Source organism: Ambystoma mexicanum, chromosome 2q (genome assembly GCF_040938575.1).
Source record: "Ambystoma mexicanum isolate Mex_15411 chromosome 2q, UKY_AmexF1_1, whole genome shotgun sequence".
NCBI lineage: Eukaryota > Metazoa > Chordata > Amphibia > Caudata > Ambystomatidae > Ambystoma > Ambystoma mexicanum.
In genome coordinates this window covers 346,475,042-346,492,281 of record NC_090924.1, presented here as the reverse complement: position 1 = coordinate 346,492,281, position 17,240 = coordinate 346,475,042, and the positions used below count along the sequence as shown (strand labels likewise).

The following is a 17,240-nucleotide window of genomic DNA, read 5'->3' as shown; positions in this document are numbered from 1 at the left end:
ATCTGTCCCTATTAGTACCGGGGCTGGTATGGCCGGAATAATGGCTACTTTAACTGGTATCTCTTGTCCCTGTAGCCCCAACACAACGTCTTTCGTAGGATACCTTTTTACATCCCCATGCACACATTTAATGTCAATGGTTCTCACCTTTCCTGGATCTTGCTCACTCACATGCGGTTGTATGGCCGTCTGTCTGCTACCGCTGTCCATCATGGCTTGTTGGGGACGTCCATCCACCGTTACCTCTATCACATAGGGCAGATTCTTCCGATATCCTGGAACTTGTAGTGTTCCAATGTCCATTGGTTCTGCCTTGGTTTTTCTGGCGCAGAACCGGGCTATATGGCCCCATTCCCCACATTCGAAGCATTGGGGTGTCTGTCCCTTTAGGACACTGGTTCCATTGTTGGACTTAGGGTCTGGCCTATTCCTGGGTTCTTGGATTGCTCCCCTGTAATTGCTGCGCATAATAGGAGTTTCGTTGGGGGGCCTCGCTGGTGGTGTTGTGAATGTGCGGGGTGTTCCGGCTTTTTGATAAGCGGTGGACACATCTATGGCTTCCGACAGAGTAAGGTTGTGATGTTGCCTTACCCACCTTTGTATGGGACTAGGCAGGGCGTCAATGAATTGTTCCATCATTACCTCTTCCTTAATCTGTCCAATCGTGGCTGTGTTGGGTTGTAGCCATGTTTCCGCTAAATCCTGTACGCGGTAGAACAGTTGCCTGGGGCTCTCTCCGGGTTTCAGTTTGGTTTCACGAAACTGGAGCCTATAGGACTCCTCATCCATCCCCAGCCTTTCCAACACTGATTTCTTGATATCCACATATGGGGTGTCACCTGTGGGATTGGCAGCCTGATAGGCTCCCTGCATTACTCCTGTAAGCAGGGGCGCCAAAAAGAAAGCCCATTTGTCCTGTGGCCATTGTGCTGCTCGGGCTATTCTTTCAAAGTTTACAAAGAAATAACTAGGGTCATCCCCTGCCTGGTATTTTTGAAGTACGGTAGGGGGAATAGCTGGATGTGCCCGTTGGTTAGCCATTGATTCACCCAGAATCCTCAATGCTTCTCTTCCCTGTTCTTGAACTGCTGTTTGCACTTGTAGAGCCTGTTGTAGGGCCTGCCGGTCCGCCTGGGCTTGATGTCCTTGTACTTGCACCAACTGCTGTAGTTGCTGTTGGCCTTCAGCCAATGCTTTTAACACGGCTTCCATGCTGCTGGTGATTTTTGCATTCCTCTGCAATCCCACCGCTGCCACCACTGTTAAGTAGTCAGCTGGAGACAAACAAGGTTTTCTTTCACAGTAGTTTATTGCACAACAAACTCTGGTCACAGATCAATAAATGTAGCCAACTGATGACGGTTCTTTTCACCACATAGGCACAGGCGTTCTGTATTACTTTACTTGCAACGGCCGCTGCTGGCCTTAATTAGTTCCAAGATAACAGCCAGGCGATTACAGGCTTTTCACCCTTCAACCTGTCCGCCGGCCATGAAAACGAAATTAACAAAATGTCAATTGTACACACTTCACCACTCTGAATCCTTCTTAGGCGGTCGTTTCTCTCCACTGGAAGGTCTTGAGCCTTGGTCCGGGTACGGTGTCAATCTGTGAACTTTCCGCTTACTACTAGTAAGCCCACTCGTAATCTTGGCTGGTTTCACTCCACTCGGGTGCGGCGTCTCTCGCCTCGCGCTGCTCCTGAAAAATAAGACGCCTCCTGAGTCTCTTGGAGTTGCATTTAATCCTTGTCCGGTTCCTCCCCCGTAATCAGCCCCATGTGTTCTTAGCAACGGTTTCAACACACCTGATTCAGATACCCCACCTCCTCCCTGCTCCGTCCACTGTGGGCTAACCCTGTACTTTGTTTGTGTTCGGGCGGTTTTAATGTAAGGAAACCTGGTTCTCCTTTTCCTTTTTCTCCTTTCTTTACCCATCGGTGTGCCTCCCCTCTGATGCAGTATTTCGTGGGGCATTTTGGGATCTGTAGTTTGTCTCTTTTCATTGATGGCCAGCACTTGACGAGACTCTTCCTCAACTCCCTCCTTTCTCCCAGTGTCCAGGGAGGCTGCCACTGCTTCCACCTCACAGTAGACAAAAGAGAATTCTAAAAGAAACTGGACAACAAACTGCCAACTGTATGGTGGCCTAGGTCCCAGCCAATATTCGTATTTATGGCTTATATTGGGCCACTGCACAAGTTGTTCTCAAAAGAGTTGGCAGTAGTAAAATTGTTCTATGTCCTACGATTTTTTGACAGGTCTGCCTACGTGTGCGTGTCAAAAGTTAGTGACCTAAACAGTAAATTTAAATTGACGTCATTAGACCATGTTTCGGCAAGAAGGCTCCTTATCCCAGCAGCGCCCAACCACCGAAGTTCTGGCGACGAACACGTAACAGCAACTACAGAGGTAACTCACTATAGAGCTCCCGTCGCCGCCCGACGAGATTGGCTCATTCCACGCCATGATCGCCAGGGCATCCGAATTGTTCCAGCTCTGCCCGGAGGAGCAGAAAAAGGAAGGTTTCCTCTATCAGCGCCTGGAGGCCAAGAGGAAGACGGTCATCGCGGTGCCCCTAATCGATGACATCTGGGAGGAGGGCCTGTCGGTTCTCAAAAACCCCTCCACGGCACCAGCCAAACAGGACCGGTACGAGAAGAAGTACCGGGTCCCCGAAACCGCTCCCCTATGCCTCAGGGCCCAGCCAACGCCAGACTCGGTCGTCTCGGCGGCGGCGAAGAAGAAGAAAGCGGCGGGGTCAGGAGCCTCGACGTCGAATTCCCTGCCGGACGGCGGCAGCGAAGAAGAAAGTGGCGGGGTCAGGAGCCTCTACGTCGAATTCCCCGCCGGACGGCGAGGGAAAGAATTTGGACGCCATGGGGCCGGCGGGTCATTTTGTCGGCGGCGACGACGATCAAAGCGGCCAACGCCCTGGCGATCGTGACCCGTTACGACAGGGAGCTCTGGTTTAAGCTGGCCCCCATATTGGACTTCCTGCCGGGCGACAAGAGGTCCGAGGCCCTGGAAATACTGCATGAGGGCGAGGTGGCGTCGGACCACGCCATAATGGTGGCAACAGATATTGCTGATACCGGGTTCCGCCAGCTGGGCAACGGTGTTTGCCTACGACGACGGGGTTGGCTCCGGGCGACCGACTTCCTTCAGGACGTCCAGACCAGGGTATTGGACATGCCGTTCGACGGCAGCAACTTGTTTGGGAAGGCGGTGGACGAATCCCTCCAAGCCATAAAAACGGAGACGGCCCGCGCCTTAGGAGCCCTTAAGCAACGACGGCCCTTTCGGAGCTCCGGAGGCACAGAGGGTGCCTCCAAGGGATCCAGCGGTGGCTCGTCCTACCGCCAGGCGGCACGCTCCACGTCTCAGGAGGCCTACAGGGGTCGCGGCAAGCAGGGAGCGCCTCACCGCCGTCGACAAGGTGGCCAGGGCGGCAAGGCCACCACCTCCAAGCAGGACTGAACCGGCTGTGGTCTCGGGCCCCCACCGAAGCACCCCGGTGGGAGGCCGGCTGACGAATTTCGTCGGCGTGTGGAAGTCCATCTCCACCGACCGTTGGGTGCTGGATACCCTGGCAAGAGGACACACTATCGAATTCCTGAAGAAGTGCCCTCACTTTCCACCTGTGCCCAGGAAGGAAAATCATGTCCCTCAACTGCTGTTGGTGGTACGGGCGATGCTCAGGAAAGGCGCCATCGAGCTTGTCCCGAAGAGGCTCCGGGGCTCCAGGGTGTACTCAAGGTACTTCCTCATCAGGAAGAAGACTGGCGGCTGGCGCCCCATCCTGGACCTTCGTCGTTTGAACAAATACATCAGATCACAGAAGTTCAGGATGATCACCCTCCAGCACGTACTGGGACAGCTGGAGGAAGGCAACTTTCTATCGTTGTTGGACTTGGAGGATGCATACTTCCATGTTCCCATCCTCAAAAGTCACCGAAAGTTCCTCAGGTTCGTCGTCCAGGGACGCCACTACCAATTCAGAGCACTGCAAGTCGGCCCCTAGGGTCTTTACCAAGTGCCTAGCACCAGTGGCGGCGCGGCTGCGCCTGCAGGGGATTCACATCTACCCCTACCTGGACGACTGGCTCATCCGCTCAAGGACGAAGGAACTCGCCGTCGAACACACTGCGAGGACCGTCCAGCTACTCACAGACCTGGGATTTGCCATAAACTACCCAAAGTCCCACCTGGTGCCGTCGCAGGTGGCCCTGTTTCTGGGAGCGAAGCTCGATACAGTGAGGCGCCTGGCGGCCCCGTCGGAAGAACGGACGAAGACCATTCTAGGCAAAGTGCAGCGCCTGCTAGCCACGGACGTGGCCAGGGTGAGGTCCATCAAGTCCCTCCTGGGGATGATGTCCTCTTGCATCTACCTGGTGCGCTTCTGCATACTACGGATGCGCCCTCTTCAAGAATTTCTCGACGCCCGTTGGATGCAGGCGACGGGCACCTTCGAAGACAGGGTCCCCCCTCAACGAGGTGTTCCGGCGGACGATTCAGTGGTGGGGCGTTCGAGTGCACCTCACGGCGGGCAAGGACTTTCAGACGCCGGCGTACCAGGAGACGGTGACGACGGACGCCTCCCTGGAAGGTTGGGGCGCCCACACCGGAGATCTCCACGCAAGAGGTCTGTGGCTCCCGGAGGAGAGGCTCCTGCACATCAACGTCCTGGAACTCCGAGCCGTGTTCTGGGCTCTCAAATCGTTCCTCCCGTCGCTCAAGGGCAAGGTGGTGCGGATCTTCACGGACAACACCACGACAATGTTTTACATACGGAAGCAGGGAGGCACCAGATCCCCAGCCCTATCCAAGGAGGCACAGGATCTGTGGCACTGGGCGGTCGCCCAGGGGATGTTCCTGGTTCCCTTCCACCTGGCAGGAGAAAGCAACACCATCGCCGACTCGCTCAGCAGGGAGCTGCGCGCGTGTCACTAGTGGGAACTGTGCCAGGATCAGGTGGATCAACTCTTCCGACGATGGGGCAAACCCCAAATCGACATGTTCGCAACAGCGACGAACTCGAAGTGCAAGAGGTTCGCCAGCAGGTTTCCCCAGCCGAGAAGCATGGGCGATGCGTTCTCGTTCCCCTGGGACGGCCTATACCTGTATGCGTTCCCTCCGTTGCCGTTGCTGCTTCGACTCATCAGCCAGCTCAAGAGGTCCCGGTGCAGGATGATCCTCGTCGCACCGGCGTGGCCGAGGCAGATCTGGTTCCCGGACCTTCTGGACTTGTCAACGTCCCCTCCCATCAAGCTGTCGGCGGACGCGGACCTTCTCTCCAGAGAAGGAGGCGCCATCTTCCACCACGACCCGGCATCGCTGAACCTGCAGGCTTGGCTCCTGCAGCGCTAGAGTTTGGAGGCTACGATATACCGGCCGATTGCAGTGAGGTTCTTGCAAAAGCCAGGGCGTCCTCGACTCTCAAATGCTACGGTCATAAGTGGAAGAGGTTCTCTATCTGGTGCCGAGCACAGAAGATCAACCCCCTACGGATTACGGCCCCTCAAGTGCTGCCGTACCTGCTATCGCTGGCAAAGGCTGGGCTAGCCCATGCCTCCATTAAGATTCATCTGGCGGCGATCTCCAGATATACCAGAACCACAGGACGGACGTCCCTGTGGTCCTATCGACTGGTAAAATAGTTTATGAAAGGACTGTTCCGGTCGTTCCCGCCGGTGAAGGCCCCGGCCCCGGCGTGGGAACTTAACGTGGTGCTGACCAGGCTCATGGGGCCCCCATTCGAGCCGATGCACTCCGCACCGATGAAGTTTGTGTCGCGGAAGACTGCGTTCCTGGTGGCCATTACCTCCGCACGACGAGTGGGAGAGATCCAGGCCCTATCCTGCAAAGCACCGTACTTGACTTTCCATGCTTCGAGGGTGGTGCTTAGGACACACCCCTCCTTTATGCCCAAGGTGCCGTCGGACTTCCATCTTAACAAGCCCTTGGTGTTACCTGTTTTCTTCCCGTCTCCTTCGTCGCCGGCCGAGAGGACTTTGCACTCGCTGGATGTGGCTAGAGCGCTGAAGTTTTACGTGGACCGCACAAAGAGTTTCCGGGGGACATCACAGCTGTTCGTGAACTTTGGACCTGTGAATCAAGGGAAGGCTCTCTCGAAGCTTTCTATTTCCGGATGGCTCTCCGGGTGCATCATGCACTGTCACCGGTTGGCTAACTGACCTCTGCCAGGCCGTCCGAGAGCCCATTTGACCAGAGCGATCGCTGTTACTACGGCGTTCTTATCTGGTGTGCCCCTGCTGGACATATGCAGGGCTGCTATGTGGAGGTCGACGCACTCCTTCACGAGATTCTACTGCGTCGATCGGGATTCCAGGGAGGAGTCCAGGGTCGGCCAAGCAGTGCTGCGCAACCTGTTCGCTTAAGGTGAGCCTTGTGAGGAGGTACGAGATGCTTAATGTTGAGTTTTTTGTATTGCTTAATGTTGAGCCTTTTGCCACCCCCTGTGGTTGTGCATGTGTGTTCTGCTATCTATTCTTATATTCATGAGCATGTGAATCCATGCCAGACCCCATGCTGGAGAAGGAACAAGTTACTTACCTGTAACTGTTGTTCTCCAGCATGGGTCTGGCATGGATTCATATGCGAACCCTCCCGCCTACCCCTCTGTGGCTCTTCACTTGGTCATACTGCTACTTCACGTGCTACCAAATCTGAAGATGGCTGCCAGAGGCGGGGCTTAGGTAGAGGGCAGTCATTGGCTATGGTCAGTATGACGCAGAGATCAGTGATTGGTTACTGCTACGAAAGACAGATCAGATCAGAAACAAAACTGATACTGATTTTTTCTTTACCGAGGATTCCCAGCCTGACGACGGGGAATATTCATGAGCATGTGAATCCATGCCAGACCCATGCTGGAGAACAACAGTTACAGGTAAGTAACTTGTTCCTTATTCACCACCACCACCTCCTTACTGTCTATCACCGCCAGTCTCCCCTCCTATTCCTTAGCAAACCTTCTCTAGCCTCCTTCCTACAGCATTTTCTGCCCTTCCCTCTAGCCTTCTCCAGTGTTCTTTCTGTCTCCAAATGTCCACTCCTAGCTCCAAAACACCCTTCCACTCTTCTGCTGGGAGTTGACCCTTATACCGGCTGGGCCTGAATGTCTGTAATCTGATTGGCTGGAGCTGTCATATGATAGGTTGGGGCATAGTCATTGTCAGGTGGATTATGTAGATCTGCCACTCTGGTGGAAGTCTTTATAGCGGCCAGCATCTATCTTGGATCCCCATCCAGAATGTTCTCCCAACTTGATGCGTGGCACCTGCTGTTCACTTTTTAGGTCTGCTTCTGGATGTTGCCTACGCCTAGGAGTCTGATATGGCTGGCTCTTATGTGTGATGACCCAGTGTGTGCTGAGCATTTCCCTTGAGGGGTTGGAAGACCAAAGGGACAATTCTACTGCTTGTGGTTTGGTAATGATGTTTCTCCCATTGGTTTCACTGCAGTGAGGATTTGCACTTCCTACTGCCCCTCTGAGAATTAACTGGGGAAGGGCCATGAAAGGTCCTCTATGGTGGTTGGAAAATTCTTCTGTGCGGTACTCTGGTCTACTTGGGCCCAAACCAGAAACCACATTAATCCAGTGTGTTTTTCTTCCATAGAAAAGTGGAATTGTGAGAGTCTTAGTACATTTTTAGGTCTTTCGCCTGCCTGGTCCACACACCATCCCTTCCAACATTCGTTCTCATTTGAGACCTGGACTGGAGTTCTCCATCTCCACCGCCTGCCCGATTCCATGGTTGATTCTTCTGATCTGGTCCAGGTTTTCCAACCAACCAACAGGTGACTTCTTGGAATCATGGTTTCTGGAGTTTCGGCTTTACAAACTGGCCTGGGTGATTTGACCTTTGTAGAACACTTGTCTCAAGGACCTGGGAATAGCATATCCAGGTCTGTGATAATGGTCTTGAGGCCTGCAACAAATCTGGGCAATTCGTCCCTTGTTCCTATGAGGGAGCCACCCTATTTTGAGGCTAGGGACTTAGTCCAGCTGAGCAAGACCCTCCCTAAGGGTCTGGGAAAGTGGGACCTCACTGGGAGTGACTCACCTCTAGTGGATAAAGACTCCCATTCCTGACAGGAACTCCCTACAAAGAATACTGTGTCTGCCCTTAGGTGAATAGAAAAGACTGATATTATTGTTGTGGATTGGCCTACCCGACATACTAGCATTACTCCCAGATATTTGACTGAATGCAATGCTGGGATCCTCGAGAAGCTAACAGCTGACAGAGAATTAAGAGACGAGGAGGCTGGAATGGAGCTAGAAGAATTCTGCACAGTCTAGTTCTGACATGAGAACGTCCTAGAGGGGGCAGAGCCACACTACACTGCAGAGCTAGCGGTAGCATGGAGGGAGAACAGACAGAGAGAAAGACGCTGGAAGATTGGTGTTGTGAAGGTTGACTGCGCCAAACCATAGACACAGACTGGGATGAGAGAGACACGGTCTCTTGGTGGCACGACCACACGGCAGCTGTGGGTGGCATGGGGCCTGTTAAGCGAAATTTTTCCTATGGGATCGTCCCATTGTTCGAGGCTACTACTTTTTAATATAGCCTCGAACATACCGCTGGTTTATTAAATTAATATAAAATCACTGGTTGGTATTTTTTGCCGATACTCGGTTCCAAAATGGTGTTTGTGTTCGCTTCTGTGACTCCAACCCAAGTCGGGCCCTTTGTTCCACCTTTTGGCGGGCTTCTCAGAAGCCTCCAAAAGTGGTGCCACTCTGTCTGGGTACCACAGGGGGTGTGGGAGGGGGTTTAGGCACCCTGGACTGAGTTGCCTTGGCAACTCAAGTCGCACTCTTATGTGATTGGCCGAATGAATGGGGGTATGCTGCATAAAAGCAAGGCTTTGGGGACTGGAACTTCAGAAGTCGCCACAGGACCTAAAGAATCCGAAGAGGGAGAAGCTGAGCCGACCTGCAACGACGACACCACCGGTGGAGCCCTGCTGAACCGTTTCACCACTTTTCTCGACGACAGAGGAGATCTCCAGTCCGGAGAGTCTTCTTCCTTTGACTGGTGGGGATAACCAGTTTGCCCGTCTTTTTTCGCCTTCCCGGATCATCTCGTGGCCTCCTTGCCTGTGCCAAGCACCCCGGCAACTGGAATACCGCGGTTTTTCCACCACCGTGAATAAAAGGGTCTTACCTTTTAACCGGAGAACTCCGCGGCTGGTTTCTTCCCTGGCAGTGCAACAACCTTCAGCTTTCCTCCACGTTGAGACCATCTCTTCCTCTGGACGACGCTGTGACTTGCACCTGCTGCCAGGAACAACTGCCCTGCTGGAGGATCCTCTCCACTTTGAAGGTACTGTGTCTGCCTGGCCTCCCTCGCAACGGTCTGTGTGGGGTGACTCTTAAAGCTTCCACTTACCACTTGGGTTGGCCTTAGGCTGGCTAACTGAACTTTTCTGAGCTGACTTAATTCTTTGCTGAACTCCCTGCAAGACTTTTCAAGACTTTTAAAACTGTGTGATCTTGGGCGCAGTGGTGCTCTGTTCTCTCAAAGAGGGAGCCTGGCCTCTGAACTTTTTGCTCACAAGTAGACTTGACTTTTCCTGCCTTGCTGGGTGCTTCTAAAGTATTGTGTTGTGTGCTTTTCCTAATGTCTGCCTTTTCCCTCCCTTTTTCTTAATTTATTGGAGTGCCATATTTAGTTAAGCGCTCACCTCTGTCTGGAAATAAGTGGTGTTAACTAAGACTTGTCTAATAAGGAATAAGGGATGTACATCTAGTAATGGTCACTGTGTGTTGAATTTACTTACCTCCTAGTGTAAATTACAAGTGTGTCTTTAAATAAATAATTATATAATTTTACACCAAAGCTCTGGTCAGTGTTTGCTTGTACTACTGTGTCTCTGTACCTATTGTGTATACTCTGCATACTGCCTAACTCCTCTTGAGAGAAGTCTGACTGCTCAGCCACAGCTACCAGGTAAATCTGGGTGGTACAGACTGCTACCAATTGGGTTTACTGCCAACCACCTGTAGTCCTAAATCTTTTGCAGTGGTCCCTAAGGGAACTGCACAGGTTTCTGCCTAACACAGAGAAACCGGATTGCTGGACACAGGCCAACACAAAGAGATACTAGGCTGAGTTCAGCCAATCAGAAAGCCAGAAGGCTTTGGGGAGCCCTAGAAAAATAAGTACATTTGGAAAACAGGGAGGCTGGAGGGGTTCAATTACACAAACCTAAATTGAGTTGGAGAAACCAAAGGGTTACCAGAGACCAAGAAACCCGATTCCTGGACACGTCGAAACACTGAAGAGAACGTGCTGAGTTGAGCCAATAAGATGCCGCAAGTCTTTGGGGAGCCCTAGAAAAAGAAGTAACATTTTTCAACACTTGGAAAAGAGGAACACTGGAGGGTTCAATTACTCAATCCTAAGCCAAGAACAATTTGAAGGACAATGTTCTAGTTGGTGGAATCTTCTTTCTCCTTTTAAGAAATTGGAACCATTAGATTTGTGTAAAGACTTAAAACGTGTTATAAGGAATATGAAGAGAGGACTGAAAACCTTACTTTGATAAACTATGGAAAAACCCTATTAGACTGATGGTACTTGGGAACAACAACCCAAGTAGTTTTGGCCATAGGAAGCCTGAGTGGAAGGGCTACTCGTCTAGCTAATGCCTATGTTATGTGTTTCTAAAAGTGGTGAGGCCATATAGAGGTTAGGTTTCGGACTGAGGACTATTTTGATTTGGACAATTGATACGCATGCTTGGTTTCCTTGTTAGGCAGGGAAAATCCCTTCTAGCAATAGGGACAGCTAGACATTTTCTCATTATTTCAAATAAACACCCTTGAAATATTTATCTCTAGTCCGACTCCTTCTGGTTCGCCACAGGCCACGGAGTCAAACGTGCGTTCAAAGCGAATATAGTTTAGCCTATATGATAATGGGGATGTCAATCTCAGTAGTGTTGAAATGGGACTACAACTGTTTAGTCTTCTGAGAATGTCTTTCTTAGGAAAGATTTTCTTTTTGCTCCTTTCCTTCCACAGGCATCTATGATAAATCCCTCTCCCCCGCCCCCAAAGGTTTGCTGCTGTTTTTTACTGGTGCTGACTTTTGAAGGTAATTCAAGCTTTTATAATTAACTTGAGAACCTCATCTGTTTTTGTGGCCTAATCAGACCCTTTGGCTAGCAGTGCACAAGAACCCTGTTCTTCATTGTGAAATTCTGTTTGTTTTACACTGCACTCTTCAGCTTATAGTGAGGTGCGGCAGGGATACGTTGTGTCCCATAACTTTGTTTTTCTTAACTTTTCGGTTACTTGCATGATGTGTCCAAGACTAGCTGGTGGCAGCGGATTCTTTTCTTTTGTATTTCTTTTAATTATCTCATGCACTTTTGCATTTTACCCCTTAATGCCTTTTAGAATAACACATACCCTAAAATGGCCGTGCCACAAGATATTTGCCTGTCTTTTGGACATGTTGTATTTTGACCTTTTCCTGCCCTCTCATGGATGATTTGGCATATATGGTAAGCCCTTTCCTGGGAAAAGCTCCAACTTTCCCGGGAAACCGACTGGTGTGTTTGCGGCTGGATGTGGGTGCTGGGGCTGTCTGGTGCCAGTACACATCCAGGCCAAAGACCAGAAGCTGCTCCTGGTTGGACAGCCACTGCCAGTTTGTATTGTACAGATCCTTACTATTGGTGGGCTTGGAGGCGACTCCATCTCAAATCCTGGATAAAAGGAGGACTTTTGCCGCCATTCAAAAGATTGTCATTGGAGCCAAGACCCCTACGAAGATCATGAATATCCAGGGAACCAAAGAAGAATCTCATTTATATTTGGAGGAGTCGGTTGTCTTGTAAATCTCAGATTCCGGAATGAGAAAAAGGACTCCAACAACTATCATTGCAGGTCCTGCCTCACCTCATAGAAAACTGTAGACATGAAGCCTTGGGGCTCTGACCTCTAGTTCCAGTGCTGGGACGTCTGTCTTTTGGCATTGCATCTATGGGGAAGCGTGGGTCACCACTTAAATATGGGAGTTAATAAATGGAATGGTTTTCTTGAACCAAAATGCTGTAAGATCAACCGAGATGTTTCGTGTTGTAGAGAACCCAGCGCATACGAGGGAACAGAACATAGCTCTCCCCAGTCAAGGTATAGGGTAGATATGTACTCCCTTATAACACAAGAAAGGCTTGAATAACTGATGTGCAGCTAAATGTAGCACCTGCTGCGGGTCATATCCCCCCACAACCTCAGGCAAAAAACACATCTTTCCTGTGCTGATCAGGTGGGTGTGTGTTGTGTGACCTTTTACATTGAAATCATTCCTTTGGCTTTTCCTGATTAAAAAGTACATTTGAGTTGTGTGATGTGCTTGTGCTGGGGGCTCGAGGTAAAAAGGTTTTTGCAAACGTTTGAAAAAGAAAAGCTATTTAACATCAAAGTTCCCTGAACTAATTGCTTATCCCCTAAATAAGGCGATACATAAAGAAACAAGAAAAATGACTTACAATGTTAAGCAAGGCATTTAGAGATCATCATATTCAAAGCACTGGTAAGATTCCAGGCTGGAGGAACTTTGTTAGAGGTAGCATATATTCATCCACTCCGACGTGTGCTCACAGCTCAAATCTCTGTGGTTCTCCAGTGGTTCCAATTCAATATTTAGTGGGGACTGTGAAAATCGTGCTCAAGTTAATCAAAAGAATAATTAGAATGCCTGGATGTTCACAGATGCATCTTTATTATCTTTAAAAGATACACCATGTTAAACACTAGAAATAATCGTTAATATTATTCACGCTCTTCCAGTTTTTAGTTTGTTGTGCACTTCCAATGGATAGAAACATGCAAATACCATGTCTTTTATTTATTTTAGGTATTTGATCAAATTCCTTGCACAACTTACACATCAAAGTGACGTTAATAAAATGACACCAAGCAATATTGCAATCGTACTAGGCCCCAACTTGCTGTGGGCGAAGCATGAAGGGTGAGTAACCAACGGTGCTCACATGAGCATTTTACATACACAGACTTTAATTTTCTCTTTAGAAACTTGAAATTAATGTTTCCCTGGTTTCTTATAATATGCTGCGGTTGCACTGTGAAAACCATAAGTTATGCAAGTGTTCTTAAACCATTTTCAACTAGAGAAAAGCATTTCTTTTGTGATTTCTTTTAATACTTCAAATACTTCTTTCATGGAAATATTTTGATCTCGCTGCTCGATGGCTTAACCATGTCTCTTCTGTGTAAAATGTTTAGGTGCTAAAACAGTCATTTCACCCAGCTTGCTGTTTATTTTTTTGCCAAGAGCCAGTAGAGCTTTGTGACAATATTATTATCTTTGAAGATTTCCCAACAGCAGCGCCATTACCTGAACCAGCTGTCAAAGCAGTATCTTGGTGAAAGTGCTACCAACGAGGGATGGATGAAAAGGTTCTGCTCGACTTCTCTGCCAAACATGCATCTACATTCACACTTTATTAGTAGTATACTGCAGAGATGCCCTTTGTTACTCTTAGTTTTGTGCTATAGTGTGTTCATTCGAAATCAATGCTTGCATTTGACTGGTGAGAATTGAGGCCTTCAGGCAGGCACTTTAGCAATCAAAAAGCAATAAACATGGCATCACCTCTTCCCCCTCTCCCCCTCTCCCCGTCTCCCTCCCTCTCTCTCTCTCCCCCTCCCCCCACAGCCTTGGCACAGTTGAACTCTGCGGGCTTCACAGAGACTCATCTGATTTGGTTCTTTGAATGATACTCCTCTACGGGCCAGTTTACTTGCTTCATTGCTGTCTTCCAGGGAGATTGGTCATAGCATGGGTCAAAAGCAGAGTCGCCATTATTAAATAGGTTATAGGATTATCATGCACCATAGCACATACAGTCTCCTTAAAAGGTGTTTGTGTCTGGGGGAGGGGTGGTGACTTATACCCCTCTGGGATTTTCATGTCCCCTAAAGTGGGGGGGCAGGGGGTATCCTCCAGAGGGATCTCCTTACCCTGTCCCCTATGGGTTGTATCAGGCTCACCTACTCCCGCTCCCCTTGGGGAGATGTGCCGCTCTCCTTGGATTGTAGGGTCCAGAGACGGGGAATTAATTACGTGGTTATTGAAGTGGTTTTGGACTTTCTCAATCTTCCTGATGCCTTGTGCATGGGGGTTCTGACCTAGACCCAACTTGCAGAGAGATGGAAGGAACTTGCTGATTTCTTTAGTTGAAATACTTTCTCTAGGTAGCCTCACAGGACTGATTTTTGGATTCCGCAAATCATAATCCTGACCTCCCTGCTCAGTAGGTTTCCTAACAAGGAAACCTGGTGGTCTTGAGTTCAGTCCCCAAGATTTATTGGTTTTGTACAGAGAAAGGACTTCATACTTCCATGTTGTTGGATTTGTTACCAGTCATGGCCAGCTGCCCCATGTCATGAACCAAAAGGGGGGGAAGACCTACATGGCCAATTTCTGTACTTATGGAGCTGCTGTTTTCTATAATCTTCATGGCATTTACAAAAACATCTGCTGGTTCGGGAACCACACCATTGCAGATTGGTGATGTTATTAAGATCATTGGTTGAGAGATCACAAAAAGTGTTATTTTGAAGCATAGTAAGATGCTTTGCTAAACCACTGCAATGGGAACATCTGTTAGCTACCCACATTGGGGGCACATCTTTTGTACTATTAGGCAAAATCCACTGACCCAAGTTGCCATGATGCTTAAAAGCAGAGGAGGAAAATACACATAGTATGAAATGTGGTTTCCAGTACCATCTTAATTAATTTTGGGGTCCGGGCGCAGACTCCTTTGGGGGAGCTACCCTCGGAATCAAAGAAAATACAGGTTCTAGAATCTCTGGTTGTGCCCCTCACGGCTCCAACATTGTGATCACAACCCACAGTTGGATATTCTTTCCTTCAGCAAGGAAAATATGCATGGGTGCTCCTACCAGTCCCCTTAACCTCTTCAGACTTGCTGGAATCAGAATAATAAACGAGCATCATTTGAATGGCAACATTTTCAGTCCAGGATGAGGGTACAAGCACAGGTTCAGGACCCATTTTAGCAATAGCAGCCACGATAGAGGTGTAGTTCAGATGCTGGACACAGATAGCTAGCCATATGAAAAAGGCCCACATACCCGAGACTCTGATTAACAGTCTCAATAAAAGTAAAAGGGCTCAAGCATGTGCACAGATTGTAGGTATAATTACAAGCTATGGTTTGCAAGTGGTATTGCTTTTAGCAAAGAAACAAATTACTTTGTGGTGTGCAATATATAAATGGTCACCATTATATACAATGCAACACTGTAGCCAGTTAAACCCTGTGTGAGACGCCATTCCTGAAGAGCATGAGCTCAGAAGTTAACGAATATTAGGGACTGACAATTTTCAAAAGTTTACAGACTGGCACTTTTGACAAGTTAAGCAAAACGAGATTAATGGTGATTAAGAGGTGACAGTGAGATTTTAGCCCAATCTACAATTACTGCACGTTAGCACATTGGTTCCCTGTTCTCATAGAGCAAGGTGCTATTATTTGTGAATGTTTGCACATTAAAAAAACTAAAACATTACCCTGTTGTTTTAAGAACTGACTTGGAAAGTATGCAAATCACATAGTAACCCTACATGACATTTGATAAAACTTTATACAAGCATTTCATGCAAAAGGGCAATGATTATAACTTAATTTCTTACCATCAGCAAGGCAAGTATGCAAGCACCACAATACTTTGTGAGCTTAAAAGGTTTCATCTGGGATTTTCAATTGTAAGCTGTAAATACACCAAACACACAATTGAGGACTGTTATTTATGATGTGCAGAAGTACCTTTGAAATTGTACAAGAAAGCAGACGGTTGTTTGCGGAACTGGCAGACCTGAAAATATGCTTGACAGAGGGCACTGACATTTGGCCAGCTCTTCTGTCTAGGATGCCTTCGCTCAAATGACCTTCATGAAATGAAAGATCAGGCAGTGGCTAAACAATGCTATTGGTAAGTGCGAATGCAAACCTTTTCACTGAAGACAGCACAGTACTATACAGTGGCATAAGATTATTTGTTCAGTATCCCTATATCTGCCGCTGGCAAAGCCGTGATATGGGCCTCAACACTTTGGTTCCAGCGTTCTGAATTTGCCTAAATAATCATCTCTCCCTACTAACACCTTTTGCTTCTCATTGGGAAGTGGCTGCCAGTTTTACAAACCATCATTTGGAAGAACAAAGCTCTGTACCTGCATCAGAAGACTGATGCCATGCTACTTTCCATAGCTTGCTGTGACAGGGCCTGCTTTCAGACCGTGTCAAAGGGGAGGAGGGTGCCCACCCCACTCGAACAAACTGACCAGTGCCAATATGGAATCAGGGCCCCTCCTTACCTGATGCAGCTCCAGAGCGGAGCGAAGCAGGACCTGGGAGGACTCCATTAGTTGTGGGCAGAGAGGTTGTCAGAGAGCCTCCCCTCCCGAGAATCCTGCAGCCATGCTTCACAAGCCTGGAAGACGCAGCAATGGATTTTTGCGGCACCAGGGGATGCCACGAAGACAATAACACTGGCCGCTCTGGGACGCAGGGATCCTATGCTACGGGAGGCCAGAAGTGCCACAACACTGGCGCAAACTCTGGCAATTGAACACAGCTCTGTCTGCTGGAGCTCGCGAAGGAGAAACCGCCACTAAACCACCAGGGAGAATTTTTTTACTAAAAAAGGCAAATAACCCACTAACCCACTAGCTTGAGAGGAGAGTATCAGACAGAGGGAAAGGCCCATGTGGGAATGACAGGAAGAGTGCACAGTAGGGCAGCGTGTCTGAAAGTCACATCCCTCAGCCCCCTTTAGTGTTTGAGTCTGGCCCTTGGCCAACTCCTTTGTGCATTGGTATTTAGCATCTTCCCAGCCCCTCTTTCTCTCTTGCTGCTTTGTTTCTGGAACTTGGAGGTGGCAAGTCTGCCAGCCAGCTGAAGGAGTTTTTATGCGCTTCCCAACATGTGTGCAGCTTTTAATGGCCTCACTTGCCGAAACATACTTGGTACAGTGGCTTGGGCATATCCTGTTTTGGGTTTTCAAGCTCTTGAATGCAGTCTGTGCCTCCCAAATTCTCCTACAGTCTCTCCATAATCTGCTGGGCGTTCCTCACTGGAACTGTTTTCTGGGCTGTTAACTGCTGCATCCTTCTGTTTCCTGGAAGGATCTTCCACGTT

At 49.0% G+C, this 17,240-nt stretch overlaps 1 protein-coding gene across 5 annotated transcripts in view; it reads left to right on the top strand.

Annotated features, from left to right (window-relative positions):
• Positions 1-17,240, top strand: part of ARHGAP17 (Rho GTPase activating protein 17) — a 1,009,368-nt gene that overhangs the window by 686,690 nt on the left and 305,438 nt on the right. For all 5 annotated transcript variants that reach the window (XM_069647362.1, XM_069647363.1, XM_069647360.1 and 2 more), the window contains exon 14: positions 12,905-13,018. In XM_069647362.1, coding sequence (XP_069503463.1) covers positions 12,905-13,018 — 114 coding nt within the window. The remainder of the gene's footprint in view (positions 1-12,904; positions 13,019-17,240) is intronic.